Source organism: Urocitellus parryii, chromosome X (assembly GCF_045843805.1).
Source record: "Urocitellus parryii isolate mUroPar1 chromosome X, mUroPar1.hap1, whole genome shotgun sequence".
NCBI classification, from domain to species: Eukaryota; Metazoa; Chordata; class Mammalia; order Rodentia; family Sciuridae; genus Urocitellus; species Urocitellus parryii.
This window is the reverse complement of record NC_135547.1, coordinates 58,265,761-58,282,844: the sequence shown is the minus strand read 5'-3', so window position 1 is coordinate 58,282,844 and position 17,084 is coordinate 58,265,761. Positions and strand designations below refer to the sequence as shown.

Sequence of the window (17,084 nt, the reverse complement as noted above, 5' to 3'; positions counted from 1 at the left end):
CTGACATCAAAGGTAAATAACTGTGATATATCAAATGGAACCCTTCCTTTAGCGGAGCCCGCGAGGTGCGCCCTCGCTGCCTGCCATGTTGTCATTCTCCTCCTCTACTTGCCCATTTTTCCAACGTTGTCTGCAGAAAACCCAGCGGACCACGGGGCTCCCTCGAGCTACCCTCTCTGCCGTCCACCAGGATCTCTAAATGATCAAAATTAAACGATACTCATTGCAGACGCCTCAATTTTCTCCCTGATGGTCTGGGCTGAATTGCATTCTGATATGAAAGAGTAAAACGACCCCCTCGCGGAAAGCGGAACAGGATCTCCGCGCTTTCCCCTTGGCCTTGGATGTACGTTCAGAGAGTCGCAACCTTACTCACCAAATTTCTTTCTGTAGGAGGAAGCTATCTTTCCCTCCTCCCATCGACAAGGTAAAGGCTGCTAAACTAGCTCCCCTTGGAAGGAGTTGCTCTCTGCAAGAAGATGGCAGTTTTGAGAAAATCCACTGTGTGTCCAAATGCCTTTTCCTTTTCTTGTTTAATGTTTTTAAAGGACAAAAGTGATTCTCATTTTAAGTCGGGTCAATTATCGCTGGGCTAATTAGGAGTTTGCTCACCCAAAACTCCCAAAATACCTGAGACAACTCACTCAGAAGGGTGATTTACTCTTCCAAGAATTGGAATTCAGAAACTGCTCCCCTGCCCCCAATTCATGATTTTAAAAAAGAAAAATAAAACTTGTGCAGCGGGAGTGATTTTTGATTCCTTCCGCCGGTGACCTTAATTAAGAGCCTCAGATCAGGGCATGGAGGAGTCCCTTCAGTCCCCAGGGCGCCTTCCATCCAGAAGGCAGGCTAAGCTTGATGTCAGTCCTGGCCACGCTGGCCTCCTGTTTCCCAGCATTGGCACAGCCGCAGCCACCGCAGCCGCCCAAGGGGAACTGGCAGCCCCTTGAGACTGAGGCCGGGTGGGAAGGCTGGGGCGCCCAGCACACCAACACCAGATCCCAGCTGCCAGAGACCTATGTGAATGGCGCGCCCACCCCACAGCGTCTGTCCAGCTCTCCGCTCTCCTAGCTTGGTGCGGCTAGGCAAGGCGAGGTGAGGCGGCGGCGCAGCGCGGCGGCATTCCTTCCGCCGGCTTTTCCCAAACGTACAATTTATTTATAGAGAGCTAAATTATCCAAAGAGTCGGGTGAGGGGCAGTAAAATGTGTCCAGATCTCTTCGAGGTTCAGTCTTTGCACCACAGATTCAGTTTGATTAACAAGCAACAGAAAAGAGCTAGCTGAACCCAGTCAGGGACCTTGCTGCTGGGCGGGGGGTGGCGGGAGTGCGGCATCTGCCAGGGTTTTAGGGATGGGGATAATAATCTGGGTGGATACTGGCCCCCAGTGAAGTGAAGACACAACTGGCCAAGCGTTGGGTGAATGACCACCCCAGGGTGCTTTCTGTTTCCCTTTCTTCCTTATACTACCCAAGAATGGGAAGAGAGGAAAACAGGAAATCCAGGATGATGAGACAAAGAATTGGTGGGGGAAGAGGAGAGAGAATGCATATTATATTCAAGATACGAAGATATGTGAGGGAGATAAACATGCCAAGAGAATCAAATCCTCGTCTCCTGCAATCTCTGCAAACTGGAGAGGCACATGGTTCCCAAGGAGTCTCAGCCGCAGCACCAGCCCAACCCCTTCCCGTTCTACCCTGCCCTCTTTCCTCTGCCTATCCCGCCTATCCGGCCTCCCCCGACTCCCGCATGGGCTTCGCAGGCCCGGGGACCACTCAGTCCCGCCGGTGTGTAAGTTTCCGCCTGGCCCCGCCCCACCCCGCCCCCGGTGCCTTGGTCCCGCCCCAAGACCGGAGCCCGCTGGGCGGCTCGCTGATTGGCCAACGCCTGGCGTAGCCGGGCTCGGCTGCTCCGGGTCTCTCCGGCTCTCTCCAGACTCCGCGGCCAGTAGTTTGCGGCATCAGGAGGAGCAGCAGCAGCAGTAGCGGCGGCGGCTGGCGCAGAGGGGAGACGGGCGAGCGAGCGCAGACGGCAGCACATCTCCCGCGCACCATGCCTGGCTTGCCCGGGGGGCGCTGGCATCCGCGTCCCTAGCCCAGCGCGGGCCCAGGGCGCATTGCTCTCCGCGGCATTCTAGCTGAGCAGATTCATCTAAGATCCAAAACCTCCAACCCCAAACCCATCTCTTCCTGCTCGCTCATACTCCACACTCACACTCCCCACGCTACACACTCACTCTTTCTCTCTCACACACAGCCCGAGGCAGACAAAAAGCGAGACAGACCTTCCGAGGGCGCGAGTGCCCGGAAGGGAGGGAGCCCAAGGCAGTGCGGTCAGTGCCTCTCCGGGAGGATGGAATCAAGACGCTCCCGCAAGTAAACTTTGGCAGCGACAAAACCGTCATCCGTGGAAGCTGCCAAGGCGGACCCCGGCGACATGCGACTGAACTAAGAGGGCTTCCTCCCGCGGCAGCGGCGGCGACAGCAGCGGTGACCCTTGGAGCAACACCCCAGCCCAAACCCAGGGAGGAGGAGAAGCCCCGGGTATCCACGGCGGCTGCCCCGCCTCTCCTGGTCGGTACTGTTGTAGATTCCCTTCCCCTCCTCCCCACTCCCCACCTCCCTCCCCCCACCGGGCCATTGGAAAGACCCGGACTTTGATTTTGTTGGACAAATTGCCATCTCCCCGTTTTCACAAACTTGATGTGGAGGCTTGGGCTGCGTTGATAACTTTGATTTCCGAGAAACGCCCGCAGCCCCTCAACTGCTCTGGAGGGGAGACTCCGTGCCCACCTCGGATCCTGAACAGACGCGCCTCCCAAGCCCTCCGAAGCCAATCTCAGCGCCTGGGAGCACGCTTTCTCCTCGGCAGCCTCTGTCCCCTCCCCCTTCCTCTGCCAGCCCCGGGACCGCCATCCAGCTCAGCCAGGTCCCTGGGCACCCGCAGCCCTTGCCAGCAACTCAGACTCCCGCCTGAGATCCCTCTTTTCCCCCATCAGGCCTTGAAGAGGCCAGTGTGGCCCCCCCAGACCCCGGAGGGCGCATTCCAGGCGGGTCCTCTCTCCGCAGGGAGCCGGGAGCGCTGGGGGGAGGTCCTTGCGCATGCCAGGTGCACAGACAACGCGCTCGGCAGCCCCAGTGCTGGTGCGCTGCGGCGGGTCGGGCAGCGCCTGAAAGGCTGCGCCCCCAGGGCCCTCTGAGTCTTTGCTCCAAGTACTGTCAGGACTCAGCCGCGGGTGGTCTCGGCTTCGCAAACGCCGCCAGACCCGCAGCCCTGCGCCGCTGCGGCCAGTCGCGTCCGGCTAACTTTGAAGGGGGAAAACTGAGTAGCCGGGCTGGAGGGAGGGGGCTCGGGGCCGCGCGGCGCTCCCTCGGCCCCTTGGAGCCCCCGGGCCCCCAGCGAACCCCCGCCGAGTCCACCGCAACCTCAGCATTGGAGCCGGCGCGGGTATTCGCCCCGCGCCGCCGGGCCGCCCTGGGCGGGACTCCTCCCGCGGCCTCCGGGGCCACGGGGCGCGCGCAACAGGCGGCCCGAGCCGGCGGGAAGCTGGAGCGCCGGCGGCGTCGGCCTCGGAGGGGTATGGAGAGGCGAGGCCAAGCAGAGCCCCGCGCAGCCATGGAGTCACTCCTGCTGCCGGTGCTGCTGCTGCTGGCCGTACTGTGGACGCAGGCGGCCGCCCTCATTAACCTCAAGTACTCAGTGGAAGAAGAGCAGCGTGCCGGGACGGTAATCGCTAACGTGGCCAAGGACGCGCGAGAGGCGGGCTTCGCGCTGGACCCCCGGCAGGCCTCCGCTTTCCGTGTGGTGTCCAATTCCGCTCCGCACCTGGTGGACATCAACCCTAGCTCTGGCCTGCTGGTCACCAAGCAGAAGATTGACCGCGACCTGCTGTGCCGTCAGAGCCCGAAGTGCATCATCTCTCTCGAGGTTATGTCCAGCTCAATGGAAATCTGCGTGATTAAGGTGGAGATCAAGGACCTGAACGACAATGCGCCCAGTTTCCCAGCGGCACAGATTGAGCTAGAGATATCAGAGGCGGCCAGCCCCGGCACACGTATCCCGCTGGACAGCGCCTATGATCCCGACTCTGGCAGCTTTGGGGTGCAGACTTATGAGCTCACGCCCAACGAACTGTTCGGCCTGGAGATCAAGACGCGTGGCGACGGTTCACGCTTTGCTGAACTCGTGGTGGAGAAAAGTCTAGACCGCGAGACTCAGTCGCACTACAATTTTCGAATCACTGCACTCGACGGCGGAGACCCGCCGCACTTGGGCACCGTGGGCCTCAGCATCAAGGTGACTGATTCCAATGACAACAACCCGGTGTTTGGCGAGTCCACCTACTCGGTGAGCGTGCCTGAGAACTCGCCTCCCAACACACCCGTCATTCGCCTTAATGCTAGTGACCCAGACGAGGGCACCAACGGCCAGGTTGTCTACTCTTTCTATGGCTATGTCAACGACCGAACACGCGAGCTCTTCCAAATCGATCCACACAGTGGCTTGGTCACTGTCACCGGTGCCCTAGACTATGAAGAGGGCCACGTGTACGAACTGGACGTTCAGGCCAAGGACCTGGGGCCCAACTCTATCCCAGCACACTGCAAGGTCACCGTCAGCGTGCTGGACACCAATGACAACCCACCGATAATCAACTTGCTGTCGGTCAACAGTGAGCTTGTGGAGGTGAGCGAGAGCGCCCCCCCAGGCTACGTGATCGCCCTAGTTCGGGTGTCTGATCGCGACTCAGGCCTCAATGGACGAGTGCAGTGCCGTTTGCTGGGCAACGTGCCGTTTCGCCTGCAGGAGTATGAGAGCTTCTCCACTATCCTGGTGGACGGTCGGCTGGATCGTGAGCAGCACGATCAGTACAATCTTACCATTCAGGCGCGCGACGGCGGTGTACCTATGCTGCAAAGTGCCAAGTCCTTTACAGTGCGCATAACTGATGAGAATGACAACCACCCGCACTTCTCTAAGCCCTACTACCAGGTCATCGTGCAGGAGAATAACACTCCCGGCGCTTATCTTCTCTCTGTGTCTGCCCGCGATCCTGATCTGGGTCTCAATGGCAGTGTCTCCTACCAGATAGTGCCGTCGCAGGTGCGGGACATGCCTGTATTCACCTATGTCTCCATCAATCCCAATTCGGGTGATATCTATGCTCTGCGATCCTTCAACCATGAGCAGACCAAGGCATTTGAATTCAAGGTGCTGGCCAAGGATGGTGGCCTGCCCTCACTGCAAAGCAACGCCACGGTGCGGGTCATCATCCTAGACGTCAATGACAATACCCCAGTTATCACAGCCCCGCCATTAATCAATGGCACTGCTGAGGTCTACATCCCCCGAAACTCAGGCATAGGCTACCTGGTGACTGTTGTCAAGGCAGACGACTACGACGAGGGCGAAAATGGTAGAGTTACCTATGACATGACTGAGGGTGACCGCGGCTTCTTTGAAATAGACCAGGTTAATGGCGAAATCAGAACCACCCGCACCTTCGGCGAGAGCTCTAAAGCTTCCTATGAGCTTATTGTGGTGGCCCATGACCACGGCAAGACGTCTCTCTCAGCCTCTGCGCTGGTCCTAATCTACCTTTCCCCGGCTCTTGATGCCCAAGAGTCAATGGGCTCAGTGAACCTATCCTTGATTTTCATTATCGCCCTGGGCTCTATTGCTGGCATCCTCTTTGTCACTATGATCTTCGTGGCAATCAAGTGCAAGCGCGACAACAAAGAGATCCGAACCTACAACTGCAGGTAGAGCCAACTTTTCTTTCTTTTCTTCTTTGTCTGGGATGAGTAAGGTGTGAGTATCTGTGTCTCTTTGTGAAAACCCCAGTGCTTTTGTTTCCCACTTAATTGCATGCAGCATACTCACACAGCTTCTTTGTGGAGGGGGGGAAAGTTTGTGAGAGTCCAAGTTGATCAATTCTTTTGATCTGACAATTTGCTGGAAGACAATCATTTACTGTTTGAATGGATTCTGTCACATAATGATGATGAGCAGAAAAGCAATTATCATTTTAAAATTTGCACAGCTGTCTCCATGAAGTTATGGGAACTAGGGGCAGGGGAGGAGAGAGGGGAAGGAGAAAGAGAAAGGGAGAAAGAAGAGATAAGAAGAGATGAGACTCACATTTTCAGCAAAACCATAACTTGATTTCGAGGGCACAGTGATTTGGAGACAGTTACTGAAAGGAGAGGGAATGCTGGCAGCTGCCCTATTTTGCTGCAGTGATAAACTCTGAAGAGTGCCTGGGAGTAGGAGTTCAAGTTGGGAAACAGAGTAAGGGACAAAGAACAGGTGATTAGTGTTTTTATGTCTCTTCTTGGTTTGGTTTGATCTAATCCCTAAACATCTGACTATATAAAGTGAAATTCTGTCAAGCATCTATCTGTATGTTTTCAAATATCTGTTAGGTTGGTGTATAAAGACCCAACTTCCCAATGAGGGACAAGACTTTGCATCCAGATGTTTCAATAAAAATAGCAATCTTGGAGTTTATGGTGATTTCCTCTTATGTGGAACTGTGCTGTGGCATTAAGATCTAGTTGCTACCAGTGGATGTCACTATGGGCTATTGTGTTACAATTTCTCTTGAAGTGTGTGCAGGATGTGTATATTGGGGTGGGGGAGAAGAGAGATGAGGAGAAGGGTGAAGAAAAGGAAGAGAAATGTGGAAACTAGAATGACATATAGCACTTAAAAAACAATCCGGATTAGCACATTAGAGGGTCTTACTGAAGTTCTTCTTTACAATTGGATAGTATAAATAAGTCCAAGAATTTCTAGAACCCAACTTAATATATAATTTTTCCAGCAGTGTCTCATCGAAACAGTTGAAAAAAAAGTTGTTTCTTTACTTTGCTGAAAATGAATGATGCTGCTATTTCCAACCAAGGTGTGTGTGTGCTTTCAACACACCTACACATCCAGTTTGTCTTTTGTGCCATCTGTGCTTGCATGTTAATCAGTCAAAATATGTTCCTGTAGGTCAGATTTGTAGTTGACACCATCTGAAATGCACACTTCTGTGAATCAGAGCTCCCTGAATATGTAACAGCCATGCAATTATTGTTTCCCTTTTACTATTCTCTGCATTACACAAGTTAGTAGACAAACGCTAACCACACATGAATATCAATCAGGTGCCATAAAAGAGCAGCTGCAATGCCTCATAAATGCTTTAATCCTGTTACTAGTGAAATGGCCATGACTTTTTTTTCCTTCAGCACCGAGTCATTTCAGATGGGAGAAATGGAAATTAATATTGCTCTTACCTTTGAAACCTGTGACTGCCAGTGGCGATTTTTATAGGAGAAAAATGCAGGGTCAATAAAATTTTATTTATATGGAGATAATGATAGAGGGGACTCTTTTTAAGCCATTTTCTCAGCATAAAGTAAATGCATAAGACCCTTTCCTTGATGAAAAAGAAATCAGCTTGAAATAAAGATATTGAAGGCTTTGCCACCTCTTGGTGATATATGACTAGAAGTGAGAGCTCTTTCTGAGTGCTTGCCAGGGAGATCATTAAAACAGGGAGGAGAGCATTTGAATTTGGAAAAAAAAGTGCAAATCTCAGTGCTCTCCAACTTCACCCAAATGTGTATTTTGTAAAGCACTCTCTTCCCTGTGATGGTTTGGGATTAATGAAGTACAGTTTAATTAAATAATTGGTCAATACAGAAAAGGCTATTCAATGAATGCCTCAGCTGAATAATTGGATGGGGCATTGCCAAACTTACTCATCATGGGTAAACAAAATGATTAGAACTTCCCATTGATTCTGTAAACAGATTAGAAAAGAAAATCAACCGTATTCCAGGGGTTTGGGGGGATTTAATCCGCTCCCAATCCCCAGTAGCATCAGCTTGCCATCATTGCAAGTCTGCCTGGGCACAGAGTGAAAGGGTGAGGGGAACTCAACTGCTTAGCTCTAGGTAGATCCCAGGGACAGAGCAATTATTTGCCTCTGTAGATATGCAGTCTCTCCATCTGTTCAGACTTTTTAGAAACCTAAAGTTCAGGAGCGTTTCTTTCCATGTGATTAGGCAGAGGTTCCTTGTTCTCAGCTTCTGCAGAGCCTCTTCCTGAAATGCATTCATTTATGAGACTTGCAAGATGATCTGCAATTGCTGCTTGAATTGGGCTCCCTTTTTGTATTCAGACAATTAGCTTTGTAGAGCGAGAATACAGGCAGTCTTTCCCTTGTAAAGATCAACCTGTATTATTTATTAACCCTATTGTTTTGCTGATTATTGCCTAGAAATTGAATTTCCAAACAATAAGCTGAAATCATTATGTGCTAAGTAATAAGTGACATTGAGAATCTGCCTACATTTTAATGTATTTCTTTTGACAAGTCTCTTAATGCTTGGTGTCTTTGGTGCACGTTGCTGGGTCTGTGTCAGTGTTAATTAAATTGAGCTCTTTATGTTCCAGTTGCAGCACAGCTGCTTTTAGGTACACCTGAATGGAGAAGGATGCTGAATGCACTAACCTTTAAATTCCTTTGCAGTAATTGTTTAACCATCACTTGTCTCCTCGGCTGTTTTATAAAAGGACAAAACAGCAAGTGTCTGCATTGCATCTCGGTTTCTCCCATTAGCGAGGAGCAAGACAAAAAGGCAGAGGAGAAAGTGAGCCTAAGGGGAAAGAGGTAAAAAGGCATTTCCCCTCATTCAAATGGGTTTGGCTATCAGATTTCTCTGTAAGAGGAGGGGGCTGGGTGGAGAGTAGAAGGGAGCTGGGCTAGGGCAGGGCGGAGGGTGTGGAGGACAGGAGTTGAGGAGACTTCAAAGGACAGGATCTCATCTTCTACCCCAGTCTAAAATTGATCAGGTCAATCATAGAGGAAGCTGATTAAGGGAGTTTGCTACATGGTAAATGCCTGGAGGAACTGGCAAGCAGTTTATTTTTTATTTCCCTCCATCTCCTCTTTGTGTTAAATTGGGGTTTGCTTCTCACTTTACCCCGAAGTTGTTTTGGGTTCCAGGGAAGCTCCAGATTTAAGCATTTTAATGCTTTCTCTCCCACAGGCTCAACTTTCCCCATCCTCCCACCCCTGCTCACTGACCACTCAAATGAAAAATTCCAGATCCAGATTATAGGAACTTTTTTGGGTGGGGGTAGGGGGAGGTTACTATGTTCAATATGAAAACTTCATGGCCCTCAGCTTGTTTTCGCATGCGAAAAGCACAGGGAGAAACCAGATGATGTAATGCGCCAGAATAAGGAGCTGGAGCGGAGATGGGGTGCAACCCTCTGGGATGCTTAATGTTTATTAATCAGTGCATGGTTTGGGAGGGTGTTATCAATTCATGCTGCCTTTTCTGTCACATAGAATCGCTGAGTACTCCTATGGGCATCAAAAGAAATCAAGCAAGAAGAAAAAAATCAGTAAGAATGATATCCGCCTGGTACCCCGGGATGTGGAGGAGACAGACAAGATGAACGTTGTTAGTTGCTCCTCCCTGACCTCCTCCCTCAACTATTTCGACTACCACCAGCAGACGCTGCCCCTGGGCTGCCGCCGCTCTGAGAGCACTTTCCTGAATGTAGAGAACCAGAATACTCGCAATACCAGCGCCAACCACATCTACCATCACTCTTTCAACAGCCAGGGCCCCCAGCAGCCAGATCTGATCATCAATGGTGTGCCTCTGCCTGAGGTGAGTGTAGATGAGTAGCTCTGTGAGGTCTTCACAGATCTCTTTTTGAGCTGTTCAGTACACCATAGACTGTTATGCTGGTACAATCCCCTGCAGTGGCAGGGAGAACTTCTCTGCCTAAGCCCACTTCCTTACTTAGGTTTGCTATCAGTGTTTCTTGGGGCAAAAGGTAACCCAAAATATATGGATTTTGTGGGCCAGTGTTGCAAGCAGGAACCCAAAGTGTCTAAACCTTTGAAAGTCCAGTACGGTGTCCTGGCATAATACAAGCTTGCTCCACCTATTGCAAATATCACATGCTTGAGAGCCAGTGGTAACAATATGCCAGTTGAAATAGCTTAGAAAGAGTCACTAAGTAATGTTGAAAATGAATGAAACCCTCTAACACTCCAGTGGGGGCAATGTTCTCCTGTGAGAGTTGTTCAGCCTCCTAAAGCCCCCATTTTCTTTTTATCCCCCTCACACCACTGTTCTCTAGCATCTTGCCAAGAATATGGATGAGCTGGTTCATGGGAGGCAAGTAAAAAATGAAAGCCACTTTGCCATTTCTCAGCAGTTCTGGTAATAACATTTGACAGCTGAGGAGGTTGAAACTGTCACTAATATGAACATTTTAGGAATTAGCTATGCATTTGTGTTAATTCTGTTTCCTTTTAATGTGAATGAATGTTTCCAAATGGAAGGATTTTTAAAAACACAATGTGGTCAGATGCTTGTTGGCTATTGAAATATTTCAGGATAGTAGGTGGTGGGTGGCTAGGTGGAAGGTAGTTTTTATGTTGTTTTCATTTTTCTATGAATTGCCTAATTCCCTCTTTGTTTGGAAATTTGATGCAGTGGGAGGCATGTGCCCCCATTCAGGCCACGAATGAAAGAAATATTGTACACTTATAGAGTACGTCAACATATTTCAAAGCACCTTTACAATTGTTGTCTCCTTTGATACTTGAGATTGGATATCTTGATAGATGGTCCTTCAGTAGATGATGAAACAAAGGTGCAGAGATGCTAAGAGATTTGTTCAGACTCACAAAGCAGGTCATCAAGAGAGGGAGGGCATATCACAGGGTGCTAAACTTCTAGCAAAGTACTGTTTCAGTGATACCTTCCTGTTTCAGAAATATTTCTGCCTGGTATACCCAGGCCATCAAGTTTACATAAAATGGTTGCATAGTGTTTATATCAATTTTGTAGGACAAAGGGATCTTAGGATCACTTACATTGATGGCTTCCCCTGAAAAATAGTTCCCACCAGAATTAATAGCTCCCCAAAGCTGTATTTTTAATGAACAAATGAAGGTAGTTTGCTGGCAACAAAAGCACCAAGGTTATAAATTCATAGCTCCATAAATAAAAATTTATTGAAAGTATAATATTGTGCTAGATAGGCTCAGTTGTAATTATTAATATCCCTGAATACTGCTAGGGCCTAGACCATAGACTACTTGGAGGATCATTTGTAGACCACCAATAGTTCAGCAGTGGAGAGGGAGAGAGGCAGTTCTGTGTAGTGGAACCAGATAGATCACAATTTTGAATCCAAATGTCACTGTTTGTTATGTAGTCTGAGTCTCTCTATCCTCATCTACAAAATGGGTACATTTGCCATGCACGGGATAATATGACATTGTGTAGTATAAGGGTCTGATTCATAGGTGCCCCTAAAATGGTGTATTTCTTTACTAGGCAATTGGGAATCACTGTTGACAATGGTGTGTATACCTAAGTGTGTCTTGCTGAGCACTTATAACCAAAGAGGAATTTAAGCTGGTTCTGTATAGATGATACCTACAAAGTGGTGTGGTCAGACTCTTCACACTGATCACTCAACAATGGAGGTGAAATATGCCAAGGTTGTGATTTGGTTGCTGATAGTGTTCTTGCTTAGGGAGATGGACAAATGTATTGAATCCTGATGACCTGGTGATCATTCATGCAATCAATTCAGGGCACCAGAAAAATGCAAGGCCAAGTGTCTATGAAACACAATCAAGAGGCAGGAGCTCTATAACTATAACATGGTTTTATTAAGAACTTAGTGTTCTGAGATTCTCTTATGGGCAGAGTGAAGAATGTATTACTTCAAATATTTAGAAAACCTAAGGTCTCAGTTCTGATGACGTTCCTGACTCACAAAGCCAGATGTTCTACTTGTTTAACAAAATCACACAGAGTTGGTGTGGAGGAGTAGGCAGGTCCATGATAGCATGTATTAGACACTGTGAAGTTAAGTGTGTATTTCCAATATGCATTCATAGAAAGTTCAATTGAAAACCCACTCAGAAAAGGCAGAAGCCTACTCAGCCAAGCACAGTCAGGCCATTTGATCTGTATCTGTCACAAAGCCCTGCATGGGGAAAATGACACTTCTTCTTTTCTTCCATACTAGAAACCCTTGAATGTGAACTGGATAAAATACTTAAATCCAGTGAAATCTATAGAAGAGCAGGCATGGTTGACTCATGTGTTCGACTGGTATTTGTTGAGCATCTACTTTTGTAAGGTACTGCTCTAGGCTCTGGCATTGCACAGATAAAAAAAGACAATGAATGCACATTTAATGGGGAGACAAGTAAATAGGTGATTTGCAATATGGAATGATAAGTACTATTATAGGGTTCAGTGGAATTCCTAGGATAATAATATCCTGCTACATTCCCTAACTTTCTTTATATTTTCCTCATTACTTAAGGAATCCATCCAAGAAAACAACATTTATTAAACAATTAGGGAACTGAATAATAAGTTGTATGATGTGATAAGTATAAGATTCTATGGAAAATTTTCTACTAAATCATATTGTATCACTTCTTTTGTCCTTCATGTGATTTCATTAAACAATTCTTTCATTTGTTCATTAGTTCAACCCACTAGCATTTATTGCACATTTAGAACATGTCAGACACCGTACTTACTATTTCCTAGGGAAACAAAATAATACACTTGATCTTTGACCCCAGGGAGTTTGTAGGGAAACTCACAATATACAGATAATTTCAATTCAGGATAATATCTCTTTCCTGAGAATGTAACATTCCTTCTCTTTAGATTTGGACACTGGGCTCCCTTTTGTGACAAACCCATTTTCTTCATTACTGTAGAGTCCCTTAGAGCACTTACTCAGCAGGGTATTATACATCAGCAGAGTCAGAACTACTGTGCTTGCTTCCTATGCTGCTTTACTCTATTGTACTTTGAAATTCATCACAGGGGCATTAAATCAAATCAGTAAGCATTTGGAGTGCATCCACTATGCTCAGCTATGTAGCATGTACCATAGGGATTCCAAATAAATATAAGACGTAACTTCTGCCCTCAGAGAGTTTATAGTCTAGTTGGGGAGCTAAGATCACCCATATGATTTCACTTGAAAGCAACATAAGATAGTTTCTTTTTTCTTTTTCTTTTCTATTTTCTTACTTCAGGTATTAGGGATTGAATCCAGGGATGCTCTAACACTGAATTACATCCCCAGCCCTCCTTTAATTTTTATTTTGAGACAGGGCCTTACTAAATTGCTGAGCCTGCCCTGGAACGTGTGATCTTTCTGCCTCAGCCTCCAGAGTCACTGGAATTACAGGTGCAAGCCACTAGGCCTGGTCAAACTATCTTAAAATACAAGATAGTTTCTAATCACCTGTTACTTTGTAGATTCTTTAGAACTTCCTTCTCCTGCCATTATTTATATGTAAATTTACTGATGGACTCTCCAAATTTGGTGAATTGTGGGTGACTTTCTTTTTTTGGTGTTAGTGCTGGGAACCTTAGGCATGTGTTAGGTAAGCACTCTAACACTGTGTCACACCCCTAGTCCTGAGGGTGGTTTCTGCATCAGCATATAGACCTAGCTGCATCTGAACAATGTTCACTCTAGATACTATGGGGAACATGAATTTAGAAGCAGTTAGGTAAGTAGAGTAAAGGGAATGGAGCACAATTATAGAGAATTTGAATTTAACTTCTCATATTGCAGAGATAATCCTGCATAGAATTTGATATCATTGTTTACCTGTCCTCTGGTATTGGTTGGAAAGTCAACTATGTGGATTTTGTGGGTTTGTGCACAAATTTGAGAAGGCAAAGTAGAGGATGCCTTTGTTGTTTATACAAGACTTTTGCAGAATTAGTGATGCCAATATTTTTAAAATATCTTGAATTGGAGGGTGAAATTTGAATTCTTAGTGTTTTGCTTTATTTAGTTCAGACTTAGTGTGTGTGTGTGTGTGTGTGTGTGTGTGTGAATGAAAGTATGCTCTGTGTGTGTATACAGGGAGAAAAAGGGAAGAAAGAGGAAAGGAGTTTGAAAAAGAAGGTGAATATGAAGAAAGATAGTAGGTTTGTCACTTTCCTAATTTTTTTTTCCAGAAATATGTTTTGTTTTGAGTGTTACTTAGTATGTCATATAGTATTCTGCTGGGAATGGAGACTTGGGTGGGGTCTTTTCCTGACTTCAGGAGGGGTGAAATGTTAAAAAAAATACTCATTCTGTTTTGTGTGGTGTATTTTAAGTTTTAGTTTTTTGATGCTGAATGTTTTTAATCTGACAGTTCTAAAGGAGTGACTATAGTAGCCAAGACCTTCTAAAATTCCAGTCATAGGTACATAGGGATTTAGAATTTGGCTTCAATTTTAATCTCATCTTGAGTTTCTATCCCCCACCCCCATCCTGGGGATTAAACCCAGGACCTCCTGACATGAAAGGCAAGTGCTGTACCACTGGACTACATCCCCAGCCTCTTGAATGTTTTCCTTATACTTCCTACCTTTTGCCTGAAATCTGTAGCATCTTTGATATGATTTGTCCTAAAGGTTCTGTGTGTGCTCTGCTGTGGTCACTCATGCAACAATTTCATGAATAGTTATGTAGTAGCAGTGGAAAAGATTATAGAACAAGGGCATGTGTGGCAGGCTGAATTGAATATTTCCAGTTATCCTCGAAAAAGACTACCACAAAAAGGCTGAATGAATGCATGGTCATCTTAGGGCAAATAATGACAATAAAACATCAGTTAGACTATGAATAAAAATGAAAAAGAAATAAATATCTCAGCATGTTTTTGTCCTTAAACACAATTTAAAATTTAGGGATTTGCAGTGATGAGAGTGAAATTCTGGGATAAGGACAGCCACAAATCTATCACATGGCAGATTGAGAGAGCACTAGAAAATTAGTAGGTATGATGAAGCTTGTTTGGATAGCATGGAATGATACAACATATCACTACCAATGAAAACAAATTCTCCAGTGAGCTTGCTTTTATAAATTTTAGTTTCCTTATTATGATGGGGTGTTGGAATCATTTGAGTCTAGAGATCAAAATAACCCTCAGGCAGCAGAAGGAAACAATAGAAAACAATGGAGCCCTCATCTGTCCAAGCATACTCCATTTTTCTTCAAAAATCAAGGGCTCCAATTCTACTATTAAACGTTCTAAGGAAACCCATTGCCTACATTGTACGTTTATTTGCCCTGTTACACATCTAGCTGAGGCAGTGCCTTTCCCAGCGGGGATCAGCTTGCAAGATGTGTTCCAGAATAAACTGTTCCTCTGTCGTCTCCATGCAACTGCTGCAGAACTGAGTTAGTTTACATTAGTATTTGCTAATTTATTATTATCATTCCTTATTGGCAATTAACTGGTTACCTTAGAGATCACCTCTCTCCCTATACACCTTCACTAAAGTTGAGCTCAGCCAGAGTGCTTGCTAATGATCCTGAGATTTCTCTCCCTCGGGTGCTGGAGGCAGGACATTTTCCAGAGAGGGCTCTGAGGCACTGGAATTCTTCTTATCAGAGGACCACTTGTTTTTGGCCCCAGCAGCCCCACCTGGTTTTTCTCTGTTATACTTACAAGGTGGGAGAAGCTGGAGACCTCTCCCTCCCTTACCTTGCCAAAGTTTGCTGTAGCTTCCATGTATTGTGCCCAGAGGCTGAAACTGGGGGCTCAAGGGGTTGCTTGTGAGGAATTAGAGAACTGGAAAAAAAAGAGAATGAAGTCACCTCCTAGAAACCTGGAGTTTTTCATTAATGGTGTTGCAGTGGATTTGAGGTGTTTGCTTAGAATTTCAGATGTTGACCGCTCTGCATATATGTCTCAGCTTCTAGGGCTTGGGAAGGCTATGATTGGCTGGATCAAGTGCCTCAGATATGGGTGGATGAAGCCATTTGTACAAGAGTCCTGTGTATGAGAGGTGGGAGGCTGGCTCTGGAGCAGCCATTTTCCCCTTCTGAGAGGAGGCTTCATTTCTTCATGTGTGAGTGGCTGGCCTTTAATGCGAGCCTCATTTACTTCAAACAATTCAGAGGCTTGAAGTGAAAGTCCCAGAGGATCAGTTGCTTGTGGAGGGAAATGCTCTTCAAGTTACATTTCCTCTAGCTGTTGCGTAGTTTTGAGTGGTTTTGTGTGGACAGCATAGTGGGGTCACTCACCTTGCAGTGGGTGTACCTGGTGTGCTAGCATCTCCCTGTGTCACCCCAGGGGAATGATGAAAGCCCTGCAGCTACAGGGAGGGCATCTCTGCCAGCTCCAGGAGCTTGGGTTCCCATGCAGAAATCTCATTTGCTATCATTCAGAATTTAATTTTAAAATATTAGCTAGGACCATTGCAGTTTCATAGTATACCTGGAATAATTGTCAGAAGGGACCAAGGTTTCTTTTCTACTGTATGAAAAATGGAGTTAGAAAAGGCAAATGACTTGCTCAAAGATACAACATTTGCAACCAAAATACACTCCGTGCTGCTTGACAGTAAGTAGTTCCTAAGGTGCATCCTGTAAGTGTTTTCTGTCACAGAAGAGAAAACCTGACTGAGCTCTCCAGGAGGATCTATAGATACACCTTTGATGGTAGTTGGGTTCCTGAAAAACTATTCAGTCAGTGAATGTCTGTTTTGTGAATTAGACCTCATGTTAACCACAGTGGTGGCATTCTATATTTAAAGTAACCCTGTGGTGGATTCTTTCCTAGAGGAAAGTGTCCTTGTATAATGTGCATAATCAACTTCTACCTGGTTTCCTTTGTAAGTTTGAATTTTTACATATCTTGTTTGCTTAAAGTGAGTTTCATTACATTGACAAGATTCACAAAACCCTCATGAGGTGAGGTAATTCCTTATTTCCTTGACTGGTATCAGGCCTTTGAATTCTCACTGGTTAATTTCTGGTTGATTTTCATTTAATTTTAAAAAGTGAAATTATGTAACAGCTAAAATATACAGAAAAGACAGATACATGGCATCCAGATTTTAAAAATTTCGGTAATTTATATTTGCTCCAGATTTTTTAAAAAATGAAACGAAATATTACAGTGTATCCTCTTTCCATCCTGTTGTACTTCCTCCACTCTTTGTAGGCCTTTTGCTAAAAGAATAGAAGCCCACCACAAATTGTTTTTAATGCTT

The 17,084-nt window shown here is 46.3% G+C and overlaps 1 protein-coding gene across 3 annotated transcripts in view; it reads left to right on the top strand.

The window, feature by feature from the left end:
• Positions 1-3,618: 3,618 nt before the first annotated feature.
• Positions 3,619-17,084, top strand: part of Pcdh19 (protocadherin 19) — a 99,304-nt gene continuing 85,838 nt past the window's right edge. For 2 of the 3 annotated variants that reach the window (XM_026410513.1, XM_026410512.1), the window contains exons 1-2: positions 3,619-5,765; positions 9,356-9,683. In XM_026410513.1, the coding sequence (XP_026266298.1) occupies positions 3,619-5,765; positions 9,356-9,683 (2,475 nt within the window). Of the gene's footprint in view, positions 5,766-8,530; positions 8,672-9,355; positions 9,684-17,084 lie in introns of all 3 variants that reach the window. The other variant, XM_026410511.1, reaches the window with a different exon arrangement.